The sequence below is a fragment of the Perna viridis genome, chromosome 12 (genome assembly GCF_037379345.1).
Source record: "Perna viridis isolate PV_CMFRI_1.1 ecotype Kerala chromosome 12, ASM3737934v1, whole genome shotgun sequence".
In the NCBI taxonomy this organism is placed as follows: domain Eukaryota; kingdom Metazoa; phylum Mollusca; class Bivalvia; order Mytilida; family Mytilidae; genus Perna; species Perna viridis.
The window spans coordinates 14,595,783-14,613,726 of record NC_142456.1 but is presented as its reverse complement, the minus strand read 5'-3'; the positions used below and the strand labels follow the sequence as shown (position 1 = coordinate 14,613,726).

General features: G+C 34.6%; 1 protein-coding gene across 5 annotated transcripts in view; it reads left to right on the top strand.

Annotated features, from left to right (window-relative positions):
- The window catches only part of LOC148601326 (phosphatidylinositol 4,5-bisphosphate 3-kinase catalytic subunit delta isoform-like), a 55,098-nt gene that overhangs the window by 31,029 nt on the left and 6,125 nt on the right, over positions 1-17,944 (top strand). For 3 of the 5 annotated variants that reach the window (XM_088554199.1, XM_088554200.1, XM_088554201.1), the window contains exons 14-23: positions 1,986-2,195; positions 4,196-4,317; positions 6,893-7,036; positions 7,261-7,414; positions 8,790-8,917; positions 9,598-9,707; positions 11,574-11,652; positions 13,421-13,582; positions 14,687-14,804; positions 17,077-17,219. In XM_088554199.1, coding sequence (XP_088410325.1) covers positions 1,986-2,195; positions 4,196-4,317; positions 6,893-7,036; positions 7,261-7,414; positions 8,790-8,917; positions 9,598-9,707; positions 11,574-11,652; positions 13,421-13,582; positions 14,687-14,804; positions 17,077-17,219 — 1,370 coding nt within the window. Of the gene's footprint in view, positions 1-200; positions 255-1,985; positions 2,196-4,195; positions 4,318-6,892; positions 7,037-7,260; positions 7,415-8,789; positions 8,918-9,597; positions 9,708-11,573; positions 11,653-13,420; positions 13,583-14,686; positions 14,805-17,076; positions 17,220-17,944 lie in introns of all 5 variants that reach the window. The other 2 variants (XM_088554202.1, XM_088554203.1) reach the window with 1 other exon arrangement.

The following is a 17,944-nucleotide window of genomic DNA, read 5'->3' as shown; positions in this document are numbered from 1 at the left end:
TGGCTGATTTAAGTCTAGGTTGTTTCTCTGTTCATGAAATGTAAAATGTTTTTTGTAAACTTAATTCCCAACCTTCCTACCCTATTTTTTTCTTGCTGTTAGCAGGAAACATGACTATTATATATTTGGCCTTAGCTACACTTATTCATACATCACATTATGTGGTACTGTAGCTAGCTATGCATGTCTGTATTTATCAGGTTTTGAAGCATGCTGGAGAATGCATTGAAAAGCCTGGACAGCCAGGTTCTACTGTATGTATCAGTAATTATAAGCCATTTAAGTACCATTCTGTGTAAGAAAGATGGGTGATACATCAGTTTTTTTTTTGTACATCAAGAAAACAACTTAAAAGCTATTTAAATATATCATGAAGCATTTGTGACTGATATTTTTGCAACTTTCATAGGGAAAAAGTGTGGACAAATTTTCCCCACCATTTTTTCTTAGTGTATTTCAACTAAATTTGACCTATCAATATCTTAAAAAGGCAAACTTTACAAACACTTTGATGGATATTTCTGGAGATCATGAGGTGAAAATACTTGGTTAATACACATTTTGCCTGATTCTTACACAGTCTAGTACTTAAGTTCTCACTACTGGCCTATTTTCATGAAAATCAATGAGGGAACAAGGCAGTAAAAACAATTTTTTTTTTCTTTTCAATGGTTTTTTTTCTGCATTTTTTATTGCAAGAGAGGGTAATGAGGGAGCTGTGTATACTTTGTGTTAGTTCATTTGGCAAGAAAATGGTCACAATGTACACTTAAGGCCATCATAAAAAAAAATTCCTAGATTCTCATCCAAAATTTGTTTGAATTAGGGACGGGCGGGTGAATTTTATTTTTTATTTGTTATCAATTTAAGTGAAAAATTTGTCAGTTTGAAAGAAATTGACCTAACTTGAGGAATAAAATCAAAAATGATTTTTTTCCGAGAAGGGTGAAAGAATTCGGTCGGGAGGGGATGAGATATTTTTTTATTTTAGCCTAAGGTAGGGGAACAAAGAAGTTTGTTCTTGTTTTCTTTTGTCAGTTCAGTATATTTGGAAATAGATTTTGTTTATGCATGTACAATTCCTCTGTTTAATCAAGAGAGTTAATTTTAGAAAGTGCTCAATTATTTTTCTCTGTTTTTAAAATGCTGATCATTATGGTATTGGTTATAATCTTATAAACTGATCTTTATTATTTAGCTTGCAGTGATCTAGTGTTCCCTTCATAGTGTATTTCAATAATTCATATGTGAAATAATTTCGCTCAGGGGCTAACATCATAACATTCTAACACAAATATCTATCCACTGATCAGTAAATTTTAAATTTATGTTGAAAATAGCAATAAATTATGGAGAGCATTTATATAACAAATAGTACAATGTATAACGGATTGCTTATCGTGAATAACCAAAATATGCTTACCTGTGCCAAGAACACTTGAAGATTTAATTTGTGCTCGGAACAAGTTTCGCACACTGGTTAAATCTAGGTGTCCGTTGGCACTCATGATTATGCTGTAGTTTTTCACTCTTACCAATTAATTATCTCACTAGTATCCACAATACATGTGAACAATATTTTCCCCTTTTGCTAAAGTAGGACTACACACATACGACTAACAATGCTTAATAAGAATTTGTCAAACCTTGTTATATCATAAAATTTTGTCTTTTAAATTAATTTAACTGTATGAATAATGCTAGTTTTCACAAAAAAACCAAAGCACATCTAGAGGTATATTGTTAATTTCATTCACATGTAAATTGATAATATTTCATGAATATCATTGCATTTGAAACGATTGGTTTCAGAAATTTTTAAGATAGGATACAAGCTAATTCGTTTTTTTATACATCATGTACATGTATATGTAAAAAACAAACAAAAATTTATTAAACAGTTTCACCTTTAAATTGGGAACAAACTAAAAGGTTTTTCAATTTTTGCCGTCCATCTTAATTAAACTATGTTTTTCTCCTTGTAGACATGGCGACCAAGTAAGACACATAAACAACAACTGGAATCAATCTTGTCAACCAATCAGTATATAGTAATACAACAGATGGATGAACAGACAAAGCAGTTGGTCTGGTGGATGCGGTATGATATCCGTGAAAAGGTCCATGACTACCCTCATTCCTTACAGGTTGTTCTACATTCACTGAGCTGGGACAATCACATAGAAGTGTCTAAGGTAGGTTCAACATTCACTAAGCTGGGACATTCATATAAAAGTGTCAGTGGTGGGTTCTCCATTCATTGAGATAGAACAGTCACATGAAAGTGTCAAAGGTAGATTCTCCATTTACTCAGCTAGGACAATCACATAGAAGTTTCTAAGGTAGATCCTCCATTCACTGAGCTCATCTAGGACAACCACATAAAAGTGTCTAAGGCAGGTCCTGCATTCACTGAGCTGGGATAATCACATAGAAGTTTCTAAGGTAGATCCTCCATTCACTTAGCTTGGACATTCACCTAGAAGTATCAAAGGTAGATCCTCCATTCACTGAGCTCATCTGGGACAACCACATAAAAGTGTCTAAGGCAGGTCCTGCATTCACTGAGCTGGGATAATCACATAGAAGTTTCTAAGATAGATCCTCCATTCACTGAGCTAGGACATTCACCTAGAAGTGTCAAATGTAGATCCTCCATTCACTAAGCTCATCTGGGACAACCACATAAAAGTGTCTAAGGCAGGTCCTGCATTTACTGAGCTGGGGTAATCACATAGAAGTTTCTAAGGTAGATCCTCCATTCACTTAGCTAGGACATTCACTTAAGTGTCAAAGGTAGATCCTCCATTCACTGAGTTCATCTAGGACAACCACATAAAAGTGTCTAAGGCAGGTCCTGCATTCACTGACCTGGGATAATCACATAAAAGTTTCTAAGTTTGGTTCTACATTCAGTGAGCTTGGACAATCATATAAAAGTGTCAATGGTAAGTTCTCCATTCTTTGTGCTGGGACAGTCACATAGATGTGTCAAAGGTTAATCCTCCATTCACTGAGTTGGGACAGTCACTTTAAAGTGTCAAAGGTAGATTTGCCATTCATTGAGCTGGAACAATCACCTAGAAGTTTCTTAGGTAGATCCTCCATTAACTGAGCTGTGACATTCACATAGAAGTTTCTTAGGTAGATCCTCCATTCACTGAGCTGGGACATTCACCTAGAAGTTTCTTAGGTAGATCCTCTGTTCACTGAGCTGGGACATTCACATAGAAATGTCTAAGGTAGGTTCTCTATTCACTGAGCTGGGACATTCTCATAGAAGTGTCTTCTGGTTGGTTCTACATTTACTGAGCTTTGACAATAACATAGAAGTTTCTAAGGTAGATCATCCATTCACTGAGCTTGGACTTTCACATGGAAGTGTCTGAGGTAGGTTCTCTATTCACTGATGTGGGACATTCACTTAAAAGTTTCTAAGGTAGGTTTTCCATTCATTGAGCTGGGACAATCACATAAAAGTGTCAAAGTTATGTTCTCCATTCACTGAGCTATGACAATCACCTAGACCTGTCAAAGATATGAACTCCAATCACTGAGCTTGAACATACACATAGATATGTCTGATGTTGGTCAATTATTCACTGAGCTATGACAATCACATTAAAGTGTCTAAGGTAGGTCAATTATTCACTGAGCTGGGACAATCACAGAGAAGTTTCTAGGATAGGTCCTCTATTTACTGAGCTGGGACAGTCATGTAATAGTTCCTAAGGTAGGCTTTCTAATCACTAAGCTGGGATAATTAGGTAGAAGTGTCTAAGGTAGTATCTCCATTGTCAGTATTTGAGGCCATTTTGAACAATTTGCTATCCCTTTTTTTTCACCATTATGTGGCAGGGTATCACTTAATGTTCTGTTAATGCCCTATTTTTTTTTATTCGATTGTATGACTGTGCTTAGAAATTCATTAATTAATTTGGATCAGGGTAGGACACTCACTCAAATTCTAGCCAGCCCTGAATACAATTTTTCAATATATTTACTATATGGCTATATAAATTGTTTCTTAAATTAGCCAGCCCTGCCAAAAATTAGCCAGTATTGGGCTGGCGGGCAGGCTATTTTTAACTCTGCTTTATATAACATATATTGACTTTTGTTGTTAATAGTAGAGGTTAAAGATTTATGATTGGAATCTTAGGCAATTACATTGTAGTATGTTTTTCTTTTGTAGATGCAGGCGTTACTACAGACCTGGCCTACATTACAAGCTGACCAAGCATTAGCCTTGTTAGATTTTACATTCCCAGATAAATATGTTAGAAAGAAGGCCTGTGATTGGTTAGATGAATTACAGTAAGTACAATGACATTGCAGTAAATACAATGACAAACATTACAGTGAATACGATGACATTACAGTAAATACAATGACATTACATTAGGAACAAGGACATTATAGTAAGTTCAATGACAGACATTACAGTAAGTACAGCCCCATGCAGGTCCAGGTGTTAAAAGAATAGGCCTGCAGCAGCGCTAAGCTTGTCGTAAAAGGCGACTAAATAGTGCTCAGAACTCTAGCCAGGGGCTAGGGCGCTCTGCCCACAGAGCAACTGGGATGTGTGCCCCAGGTGGTGGAATGGGGTACCCCTGGCGTGTTACATGCTGGGGTTGTCAGGCTATAATACGGAAAACCTGACCGCAAACCATAGTGGTGCACCGTGTTGGGAAAGATGTCACGTTCCTCGCACGTTAAAGAACCTTACTGTGGTATTCTCCCGGAGTAGGAACCATAGGGCTCCACCACAGGAGGCTAAATTGCCCGACCCTACCCACCTCTCCCTATTTCCAGTGACAATCACAAAATTTGTCGACCCCATTGTCCTTGTGTCCCATCCCTTTTTCATTTCCAATGACATTACATTAGAAACAATGACATTATAGTAAGTTCAATGAGAGACATTACAGTAAGTTCAATGACAGACATTACAGTGAGTACAGCCCCGTGCAGGTTCGGGTGTTAAAAGAATAGGCCTGCAGCAGCGCTAAGCTTGGGCTCTGCCATAGGAGGCTAAATTGCCCGATCCTACCCACCTCTCCCTATTTCCAGTGGCAATCAAAATTTGTTGACCCCATTGTCCTTGTATCCCATCCCTTTTTCATTTCCTCATCATTTCATGTTCATTTTATCACCAATTTCCTGTTCATCGTCTGAATTTAGCTGAAATATTGCTGCTCGGACGTTAAACCCCAACAAACAAACAAACAAACAGTAAGTACAATGTCATTACAATAAGTACAATGACATTGCTGTATGTACAATGACATTATAGTAAGTAAGATGACATTATGCCCAGTAGTATATTTTAGCTTTGAACTTGAAAAAATCTGTATTAATACTCATTATTCCCTGTTGAGTATTGCAACCTACATTTCAGACACAAAATTAGCAATTTAATGAACACAACTGTTAAGGAAAAGGATACCAAACATTTAAATCCATACTTTAATTTAGTAGTCAATTGAAACAAAAATTCTTATTATTGAATATTTTGTTTGTAGCTAGGTTGGTCAAGTCGACAGCAATATGTTGTTTAACAAAAAGAATTTCCAATTTAATGGTAATTCAAGCACAATTTTTATATGCAGCTCAAAGAGTGGAATCACCTTGTCGTCTGTCCATCTGTCATTTATCTCACAGTTATCTCAGCTCCCAATTCATGGAATCATTTCAAATTTGGTCTGTAGCTTTCTATATATGGGGCATGTGTTGTAAGTGGTTTTGATGCTGTCTGATATCATCTTCTTTTTTCGTGGGACATAGTAATTTCTCGCTATTCAGAATGATAGAAAAAATTTTGTCACGAAAATCTCTGCTCCCAATTGATGGACTGGTAAAAATTGGTGTGTTGCTTTATATAGATGGGGGATATGTTGGAAGCAATTTTGGGTGCTGTCCCTGTATGAGTTGGGGTATATGTAGCATAACAATGTGTGCAACTTCATTTTGATCTTCGATAAAAAAAATTGTTTGTAGTTTGGTCAAGTCCACACCAACATTTGTGAAATAAAAAAAAAGATATTTCATGATAACTCAATCAAAATTTTTGGTTTTCAATAATTTTTGTTTATTGTTATGTCAAGTCTGATCCATCATGTTTTTAAAAAAAAAAAAAATTGTGAAACCATGGTAACTCAACATAATTTTTGGTTAACCAGAATATTTTTGAGTTAAGTCTGCCCCATGACTATGATTGATATCAGTTTTCATGCATAAAGATTAGGTGTAATGATTCCACCTTCTGAGAATCTGATACATATCACGATTCTTGGTTGACGATTCAATTTGTATGTTGAATTGCTTGTTTGTGTAATTTCATTAACAAATTACAAACAAATTACATATAGTCACGCATGTGAGTAATGACTGGCTTTTATCCCTTACGTTTTAAAGTAAACCTAAAGTGCTCAAAACAGCAGATAAATCTGTTTGTAATTGAGAAACACAATTTTAGTTGTCATTACTCTGTTTTAGACTTCTGATTAAGCTAAATGAGGAATCGGACTGGAATTATAAAACCGGTTCCGATATCCATTTCAGGATCGTAACTAGATCATTTCCACCATAATAAAGATATCTTATCTGTTTGATATTAATAGGACAGTTAATTTAAAGGAGTGAATAACCAATTGATTATCCTATTTATTATATAGATTTCCTCCGTTATTCATTGCTATTTTCAACATAAACTTCAAATTTTGTGAGTGTCGGATTGATTTCAAAGTTGTGACGTTTTGGCGGGAGGAAGTCTGAGAGTGAAATTATCGAATATATTTCACAGTGTGAATTATTGAAATTTACTTCACTTGAAACATTTGATAAAACGCTACTATCTATATAGTAAACATATTTATTATTTTTAATTCAGAGATGATGAACTGTACAGATACTTACTCCAGCTAGTACAAGCATTGAAGTTTGAGAACTACCTAAATTGTGATCTAGTCAAATTACTACTACGCAGAGCTCTCTGTAACCGCAATATAGGCCATCGGCTCTTCTGGCTTCTCAAGTAAGTTGAAATTGGGATCTACACAAGCCACTCTCTGTAACAGCAGTGTAGGCCATTAACTGTTCTTGCATTTCAAGTAAGTGTTTATTTTAATTGTCAATAAACAAAAGTGATTTTTGGTGGATGCATTTATAAAGACTATTATAGAGAAACAAATTGTAGTTCCCGTTAGCTTTTTTGTCTCTGTTGTTGACCTGATGTTATTTCAAGTCTATCTTTTGCAGGTCAGAGCTCCATGAGACTTCAGTTACTGTGCAATATGGTCTGATTATAGAGATATATTTGAAAGCCAATGCTGACCACATGGCTATCTTAGAGAAACAGCAAACAATCCTTCAGAAACTTAAAACTATTACAGAAATACATAAAAAAGCACTAGTAAGTCTTATCACAACAGGTTTTGATCACATGCCCCTTTAAAAACGTGTAAGTCTTGAGTAAATCTTTTATTATACCCCACTCTATTGGGGGGGTTATATTGGAATCATCTTGTCAGTCTGTCTGTCTGAATTTTCCCACGATTGTCTTGGCCCCCAATGTAGATTTATATAGATGGGCATATGTTATAACTGATGTTGGTTGCTGTCTGGTATTGATTTTGTGTTTCATGAGTCTTTACCAATTTTTTTTATTTTAATCACAAAAAACTTGGCTACCATTGGATTGATTAGCTCCAAATTTTGTTTATTACGAGTCGTCATATGGAGGGTCAAGGTAATTAGGTCAAGGAATGTGGATGTAGGACAGGGCTATACAATTCACCGGAACAAATATATTAAACTAACTAGGATGATACTTCAGTCTAAGTCACAAGTCATACATTGTACATGTAGGTGTCCTGTAGTTATCAGGAGAACTCCCTTCCCTTTTCATATCATAGATGGCATGTTAATAACTTAAGGTTACATCTAATTCTGATTTTAACGACATAAATCCAAATTTTGTTTGTTGCTTAATACAGATGGAACATACATTCTAAGAAATTTTGGTTGTTGTCTGGTATTAGCTTCAAGTACTATTGTGGGAATACCTACGTTACATAGATCAATAATGCATGGAACTTTGTGGCTGGAATTGATCTAGAAAAGAATAATTCTTGTTTGTAGGTTGAAAATTGATCAACTTCCACTTATTCATTTTTGACATTTAAAATGTATAATTTTATTCTGCTCTCACTTTACTTATATTATGTAATGCCAGTGTATTTATTGGGCAGGACTATTTTTTTTATTGGACGTTTTGTGGATAGATTCTGTTCTGGACAGTAATTCTATTTTGAATATGTTTTGTTTATGTAATTAAAATATTAAATTGACATGGTCACCGTGCCTGATGAAATCAGAAATGTGTTTTATTATTTTATTAAAAAGTGATTGAGACATAGCTTGGATTTGGATAGTAGATAGCAGAGTTTTGCACATAAATAATTTATGTTCGGTTGAACAAGTGAATTTAGAATATAATAGAAATTACTGCCACAGAAATTGCAGAAAATTTTGTAGGAAGTCAGGCGCGGATCCAAGCACTGGCGTACCGGGCGTACGCCCCCCTAAATTTTCACCACAAGTTTCACCCTATAATATTTTTTGCCCTGCTTTGCAAGGTATTTAATTTAATTTATCCCCCCCCCCCTAAACGCAAATCCTGGATCCGCCCCTGGAATTGAAGACCCCGTATACAATGTTTTGTTATAGTTTGGACTTTAACTGGGGAGACAAAGTAAAAACAAACTATAATTCATCTTTTGTTTCAGAATCTGAGGAAGAAAACTACAAAGGAAGATTCTCCACTGATGAAAGTAATGCAGATGGGAAGCTATAAGGAAGCTTTCTGTAAACTTTATAATCCTATTTCATTGCTGTATAAATTGAATAAAATAGTGTAAGTTACGGTCACATATATATATACATAGGTGAATTCTGACAATGTGAAATTAAGGTGGATCAAGCTTCATCTAAAATGACGTGAAATTATGGTGATTTTCACATGAAATTCACTTAGGCCATCATAAAAAATTACTAGATTCTCATCCAACATTTTGGGGAATCAAGTGCAGGCGGGCAAACTTTATTATTTATTTCTGATCAATTTAAGTGAAAAATGCTGTCAATTTAAAAGAAATTAACCCATATTAAGAAAAAAATCTAATAAAATTTTCTGGGGAGGGTGAAAAAATTGGATTAGGAAGGAATGAGAATTTAGGATATATTTTATTATGGCCTTAATATGAATTGTATGTTGAAAAATTACATGAAATTCATGTGAAGGTTCAAGTGACATGTAAACTCTTTCACAGATATTTTTTGCTGAGTTCAGGTGATTTTCTTATTCTTTGTCCAGCCATGAGAGTATTGTCCTCCAGTGAGATTTTGAAAAAGTGTAGACCAATTCTTTGTCAATTTTTAATAATTTTGTGGACCATACAGTAGGATGTATATAACATTTACCATTCAAGAGATACGCCCCTTCTCACCTTTTTGGTTTGTAATGTTTGGTGTATATTTCGTATAAATACATTGCTTTTTTTTATAGAATCTATTACTTTAATTTTTACTTATTAGAGATAAGTCCTGCAAGGTTATGGATTCTAAAAAGAAGCCATTTTGGTTAGAATGGACCAACGAAGATGAAAAAGGCGGGAATATTGAATTGATTTTTAAGTGTGGTGATGGTAGGTATATATTATCAGATTCATTTGTACTTGCAATATAAAGATATCAGTATAAAGATATTTATGGAATGAGGGTTATATTTGTTTCTGTCTATGAAGAAGTAACCTCAATAGTATGGTATCCACTGAATAATTTACGAAGTTTGCACCACAGGCATTGACGTTGTTTCATAATTGTGCTCTATATTTTTGGATTAAAAAACTACCCCTTATTCTCTTTTTTTTTGGTGAAAATTCTATGAAAACTGTGTAGAAGAAGAGTATTTTGCTCTCCTATTGAATAAATTATGACACAACATCTTTTATTTTCTGTATATTAGTATTCAGATTATTTTCTTAGCTTTAAAAATGGCAAATAGAAAATTTCAAATAGTAAGTTGAAACTTTGGCTAAATAGAAGGCCTGAAACTAGTGTTAGTGAATTTCCTCCTTTAGTTGAAATACGCTATGGAAAAAGTGAGCAACAGTTTTCCTAACTTTTTCTTTACATAAGCTGTCAAAAATATCTGTGTCACAGATACTATAGGATAAATTTTAATAGCTTTTCAGTTGTTTTCTAGATGTACTATACTTATTAAAGACATAAAAAACCAAATTCGGAAAAATAATGTACCATTTTATGCCTGATTTTTACAAAGAATGGTAATTAAATGATACTGTAAAAGCAGAAATGCTGATTTGGGAATAAATTTTGTTAATTTGTCGGATGATAATTATCAACAAGTAGAACTTAATGAAATTTTAACCATCAATTTATGTCATTTTTTCAATGTAAACCACAAAAAATTATTCCTACCAAATCAATTTCTGATTAAAAAAAAATATGTGTTCCTACAGAATACAAAACACTGTTTTGATTGATATTGATGAAATTTATCTGACACCTGACTTAGAAGTATATTTTCCAAATTTGGGGTTGATTTCAATAGTTATACTCTGCTCTTTGACTAGATTTTTTAAATAAAACAGTTTGATCGGGCTTTGCACATATTCCCCTCTGAGTTGGAAAGAGTAATCAAGGGAACCAAGATTATGGCGGAAATGAAAAAAATGTAATTGAGGGACAAAGACCAGACCTGGAAAACAGACGAACACAACATAAAGTAACTAAGATAATACATACAAAGTAACAAAAATGAATGAGCAACTCAGACTCCATTTAAAACTGGGAGCATTGACCAGGTGCACCAGTAGAGTAAGCGTCCTCTGCTTTTCTAGAAACACTCGCCAAGTTGCTCATAAAAAGTCAAGTCCGGGGTAGATTATAGAATAACGGAAAACTGATAATTGAACAAATCAGTTTTCATGGTGCAGATGGATACACCGTAACAATCAACGAGTTCATGATGACGACCGTAAAACTTCTGTAGTGATGACTTCAGTCTTGTAGCAACATAATTACAGATTATTATGCAGTGATAATGGGGCTCCTGTTTACCTCAGAATTTTTTTTGTTTATTTTAGCCTGAAAGTGCAACATTTTCATTTTAGTACAGCTCTGCCTTGAAACCCGGCAGAAGTTTAGGATAAAGTGATTCATGCATATCTTAATTCTAAAAAATTCTTTTGATTGGAAATCCTTCGATAGGGTTCATAGAAATTGTATACAATATATAAGAATACAAATGAAAGTCAGTCACTGGAGACACTTAAAGTTGGGTCAACATACATTCTACTGTAGGAATATCCTGCCAGAATTTTTACACAATAACCAGTCAAATGATATATAGTAGATCAAAGGAAGAGTTGATTTTAGGATGTAAAAAATGTGTTTGAACAGTTTTGTTGATTATCTTGAGATATGATGAATCACACCATGCCTGGATTTAGACAGAACCATACTTAAATATTGTTAATTTTTTTTAGATTTAAGACAAGATATGCTGACGCTACAGCTTCTGGAAGTTATGGATAATATTTGGCAGTCAGAAGGATATGATCTCAGGTAATATAGGGTCAAACCATATATAAGTTACTTTATTGGCTTCAACATAGTAGTTGCCCTGTGCAGGTCTGGGTGTGAAAAGAATAGGCCTGCAGCAGTGCTAAGCTTGTCGTAAAAGGCGATTAAATAGTGCTCAGAACCCTAGCCGGGGGCTAGGGTGCTCTGCCCACAGAGCAACTGGGATGTGTGCCCCAGGTGGTGGAATGGGGTACCCCTGGCGTGTTACATGCTGGGGTTGTCAGGCTAAAATACAGAAAACCTGACCGCAAACCATAGTGGTGCATCGTGTTGGGAAAGGTGCCACGTTCCTCGCACGTGAAAGACCCCTACTGTGGAATTCTCCCGGAGTAGGAACTATAGGGCTCCGGCACAGGAGGCTAAATTGCCCAACCCTACTCACCTCTCCCAATTTCCAGTGGCAATCAAAATTTGTCGACCCCATTGTCCTTGTGTCCCATCCCTTTTTCATTTCATCATAATTTCATGTTCATTTTATCATCAATTTCATGTTCATCGTCTGAATATAGCTGAAATATTGCTGCTCGGACGTTAAACCCCAACAAACAAACAAGTCAAGACAGTAATTGAATAATAGCATGCTCCTGAGGGTTCAGGTTTGCAGAACTAATGTGGTGTAGCATGCTCCTGAGGGTTCAGGTTTGTAAAACTAATGTGGTATAGCATGCTCATGAGGGTTCAGGTTATTAGAACTAATTAGGTGTAGCATGCTCTTGAGGGTTCATGTTTGTAGAACCAATGAGGTGTAGCATGCTCATGAGGGTTCAGGTTTGTAGAATTGTTGAAATGCGGCATGTCCCTGAGGGTTCAGGTTTGTAGAATGGTTGAGGTGTAGCATGCTACTGAAATATTGATGATTATTGCGTTATTCTCTGCTGAGGGCACCGCATTTGAAATAGTGTAACATTTCCACATGTTCTCTTTCTGGCTTTTGCGTATTCAAAACCCGGTTCAGCCCATTAGGGTTGTAGTATGATTGTACTATAGCCGTATCTGTTTATTTAAAGCCCTGTTCACAACATAGGACAGAGTTGCCATACATTTACATGAGAATAATATATGATTATTGCGTAAGGTTTTCAGTATTGGTTTAGTTGTTGGTCCAAAGTTAGCCATATTAGACTGAGGCATAGTCGAAGTCCAATATTGCTAGCCGAGGACCAATAACTCAGCGAAATTTTGAAAACCTTACACATTTATACTTTTATTGACTAACTTGTCCAATACGTGATCTTGGCCGAGGCAAATATGTATTTTAACCAGGCCAATATGTCGTGTTGGATGGGTAAAAGCCATGTTGGATAGCTGAATCCTTTATTGGATAACTGAATTCCGTATTGGCACACTTATGTATTTTGTATTGTATAGGCAATGTTGATCATATTTAGGCTAATATTTGAATGTTCAATAATGCATGATACATGTACATGTTTGAATTTATCAATGACATCTTATAGACATTGTAAGATATTCATATTTTGTTTTTTTTGGCTTTGCAGTTCAATTATGAAATTGGTTTTGTCTGTTATATCATGTTAACTGTTCCTGGAAAAAAACTTACATAGCATGCCCGAAAAGATAATGATTATTCCTAACATAATCAAAAGTGTCTAAAACTTATTTCTGTTTTTTGTTGGGGAAAAAAATCAGGTTGTAGGATTTCATCTGATTAGAAAGTTCAAAATCCAATATGGCAAGTAATCCAATTAAGCCCTTATTTTCCTCCTCAAAATGTGTCCTGTTATTTCAGATTAAACCCATATGGATGTATAGCTACAGGCCATGAGGAGGGCATGATTGAAGTTGTCCAGAATTCCAAAACCCTAGCCAGTATTATGATTTGGAATAAGAAAGGGCAGAATAAAACATCACTATATGATTGGTTAAAGTCTAAAAATCAAGCTGAACACAGGTATTTATCACTGAGGTTTTTAATTACTCCTGTAATTTTGACTGAAGTGTTGACTGAAGTGTAGGCAGCCATTGGCTGACCTTATGTAATGGTGACCTTGCATTAAAGGTCACTGAACTATACAGAGCCTTGACCTGTATTTTGTTGTGGGTATGTTACTATATATCATTATTGTTGAAAATTTAATTCAGCAATGTAAAAGCAATTCCAATTTTAAAAAATGGAGGTGTCCAAATGTCCATTTGTTCTAATTTGCAATTGTAAAATACTGCTGTAAGTTTCACAAAAAGTTGTTAGTTTTTTTCAATATTACAGTGTACTTTTTCATTGTTCTATTAGAACATGCATTCAATTTTACATTTTTGACCTGCCTACCTGTAGGTTTTAGCTTCTGTGAGTAAACACAATAAAAGTCTGGCTCAGTCTGTGGTACTACGAAAAAGCAGGGTCTGTTTGATTTATCAGATAGTCACTTCCTGAAGTGCATGATATATTTGTTATGGGATGTTAAACTATAGTTGATCAAATTGCTGTCCACTTCATTAATTTAAATTTTTGAATGTGTGCCTCCATGAGTAGGGTAACTGAATTTGTTTGGTAAATGTTTTACAACTGAAAATTCAATAGAGTGATTATTTTTATTTGTTTTTTTTAATTACACTTAGATATGTGAAGTAGGAGAGAAAAATCAGTCATTATACACTTTATTGCCTGTCATACCATTATTCTAAATTTTGTTACAAATTTGCATCCCATTGGATTGATCAGTATGTTTCTGTATATAGTTGTAAGCCATTTTGTCCTTATCTGTTATCAACTTCATGTTTCATGGGATTTTCCAGTGTTTCACTGTATTGGTAGACAGAAGAAAAAATTGTCACCAATATCTTGTCTCCCACTGAAGGGATTGATTCCTAATTTGGTACATGGCTTTATATAGATAGGACATATGTTGTAAGCAGTTTTGGTTGCTGTCCAATATCAACTGTTCCAGTAAGGGTATACCTAGCACAACATGTGCAACTTCATGTTTACGATTTAGCTCTATATAAGGTCTATCTCTGCCATCGAATGCTAAGATTTTTCTTCTTCATTTCATTTCAGTTTAAAGAGAGCCATACAAGAATTTAAGTTGTCCTGTGCAGGGTATGCTGTTGCCACATATATACTTGGTGTTGGTGATAGACACAATGATAATATCATGATGAAAGAGACAGGACAGGTAATATAGGCCTTCTTGAATTTTCATTTGTATACAAGCAAAAGTACTGGACACAATAATCATACAATGTTCTTTTCGTACTCTTCTTAGAAAAATATGATATGACTTTTCCATCTTTTGGTAATGCAATGCAATGATACCAGAGTTGTTGTAAATAGTTGTGTAATGCTATTTTGGAGAAAAAAAGTATTCCATTTACTAGTAGTAGAAAAAGGCCAAGTAACACAAATTTGCTATGATGACTGTCTTATAATTCTTTGGTGAGAAGATATAAATCCTTGACACTGCTGTTACAAACATCCAATGAATTACAACTAATTTAACATTTTCTGATTGTTTTAAATGATTGGCATTGATGTTACAGTGAAACCGGACCCTCAGAAAACCGGTCTTCCCTTCAAAGCGGTTGTTTTTAAAAGACCCGGCTGATATACCTTAAAACCTATGTATTTTGTCTTCAATATACCGGTCACCCCTTAAAACCGTACATCGGCTGGTTTTTCACAGTTTTAGTTACATATTTCAATTAAAAACAACCTCTCAATTCCGGCCGCCCGGGTATTGTTCACCTGTAATAAATGTGTCAACAAAACTGTAAATGATTACATAATATTATGTAATTAATAATTCATTCACTATCCGTTTGCATTTCATCAGTGGACAGATGATAATTGAAGGGGACAGTAGTTTAAACAACAAAATTAATCCAGACATTACATTTTGTCACTGGTTGGCTGTTAGTTAGTGTGTACACACGTCAGACAACCGGGGTCATTTAATAGTACGATCTTTTCGATCTTCTAACTGTCAATTAATGTAACCTGTACCCAAGCGAAAACAAGATAGGGGTGAAATTATTTGACTTTGTTGATAGATAATTTACGAAAACAATACAAATAATTACAAAAATTAGAAGTTTCACTGTATTTGTTTTATAATTTTATGTACATGTACAACCATAAGTTGAAATAAACTTAAGTAGCAGTCTTTCTAAAAATCAGACAGAAGGTAATTTTATGCATGTCAAAAATTCATCAAATTCAGTTTTATTTCTTATTCAGAATCAGTTGCATCTTAGTTTTTCATTTGGTTGTTGCACTTTTGAGTTAAAAAATTATGTACTGTGAAAGTACTATTGTTCACAAGGTATCAATTTTCGCGGTTTTCAAGGGTGAGCCAGACCAAGAAATTTGGTTCCCAACGAAAAGCAGATTTCTATTGTTGTGTGTACTGAAAACATTAAACTACTAATTTTTGTATTTTCCATGAATATTGGTATCCACCAATTAAAGTACATTCACAGTAGATTGAACATGAAATTAGCTATATGAGGCTGTAAAGTCATATCTTGACCTACACTTAGAAATTGATGGTAAAGAAAAACTATTGACCAGACTTTACCACAAACGTGATGACTTTTCATTCAGAATTGTTAACTTTCCTTTCATCTTTGGCAACATCCCTTCAGCACCTGCGTATGGAGTGTTCATATCACAACTCATACGTTATGCCAGAGCTTGCTGTAACTATGCAGACCTTTTGTATCGCACTAGAACTCTAACAAATAGGTTTCTGGGACAGGGTTATGTTGCTACAAGATTGAAGTCATCACTACAGAAGTTTTATGGTCGTCATCATGAACTCGTGGATCGTTATGGTGTTTCCATCTGCACCATGAAAACTGATTTATTCAACAGGTCATAGTTTTCCTTTCCTCGTTTGTCTACCCCGGACTTGACTTTTTATGAGCATCTCGGCGGTTGTTTCTAGAAAAGCAGAGGACGCTTACCCTACCGTTGCACCTGGTCCATGCTGCCAATTTTTAGTGGAGTCTGAGTCGCTCATTTACTTTTGTTATTTTGTATGTAAGATTTTAGTTACTTTATGTTCTTTGTTGTGTATGTATGTTTTTCATGTCTGGTCTTTGTCCCTGGATTGCATTCTTTTGATTACTGCTATAACCTTGGTTCCCTAGAGTACTCTTGCAAGAGTTATTACAGTTATTATAGTAATACAGTTTATAGGTAATTTGTACTTTTATCCTTTGATTTTGTTGACAGATTATTTTTATGTCTTGTACATGACAAGATATTTGAAAATATCAGTAAAAACATCAGGAGTGATTATGGGGAGTGACTATGACGTCATCACACCTTCTAAAGTAACTTTTATTCTATAGGTATTCCACAGGTTATAGACTATAACTTTGTCAATTGAAACATCGTTCTTCTATGGTGGTAACATTATCTATATATTGTTTTTTTCTTTTCAGCTATTCCACATAGATTTTGGACATTTCCTAGGGAACAAGAAAACCAAATTTAACATTCAAAGAGAAAGAGTGCCATTCATATTGACTGATCATTTTGTTTATATCATAAATAATGCTGACAAGGAACCACAAAATTTTGCTGAGTAAGTTTTATATGAAAGTTGCTGATTGGTCATCTTGTTAGTGCAGTAAGTTTTATATGAAAATTGCTGATTGGTCATCTTGTTAGTGCAGTAAGTTTTATATGAAAATTGCTGATTAGTCATTTTGTTAGTGCAGTAAGTTTTATATGAAAGTTGCTGATTGGTCACTTTGTTAGTGCAGATGACAGACAATTAATCCAATAAATATCCTTCATATTTCCTTCATAACTAATATTTAAGTCTTAGAAAATTATGTGCTAACTCCTATTAAAGTCTAAAACATTACATAGAAAGTTAAGAACATTCTGAGTAAATTTTCGAGTTTTGTGGCAGTCTAGTAATCCTCCTTAGACAACAAGCCTCTATGCTTGAAACTTGAAGTGATTGTTGATAGGAATGACCTCAATATAAAGTCCACCAATGATGTTCATGTGGCTTGTGTTGATGTTAAGTGGCTTTGAAACCCCATTTGGAAAGCACATTTTTTGTTTACTTTTCTGGACTATTTTTAGTTGTATTTGCTGCTAATTTGCCGAATATCCAAGTTCAACTCCTTTGAAATGGCAAGCTAACACATTTATGTGAACCTTTTTGACAGCTATGAGGATTACAAATAATGTGATCAAAAGTGTATTTGCCTATAAACTTTCAAACAGCTTATTAATAGTTTTATGCATGTAAGTAAGGCCAAAAAAATAAATGTATGTTTCCTGCTTCCTTCCTAC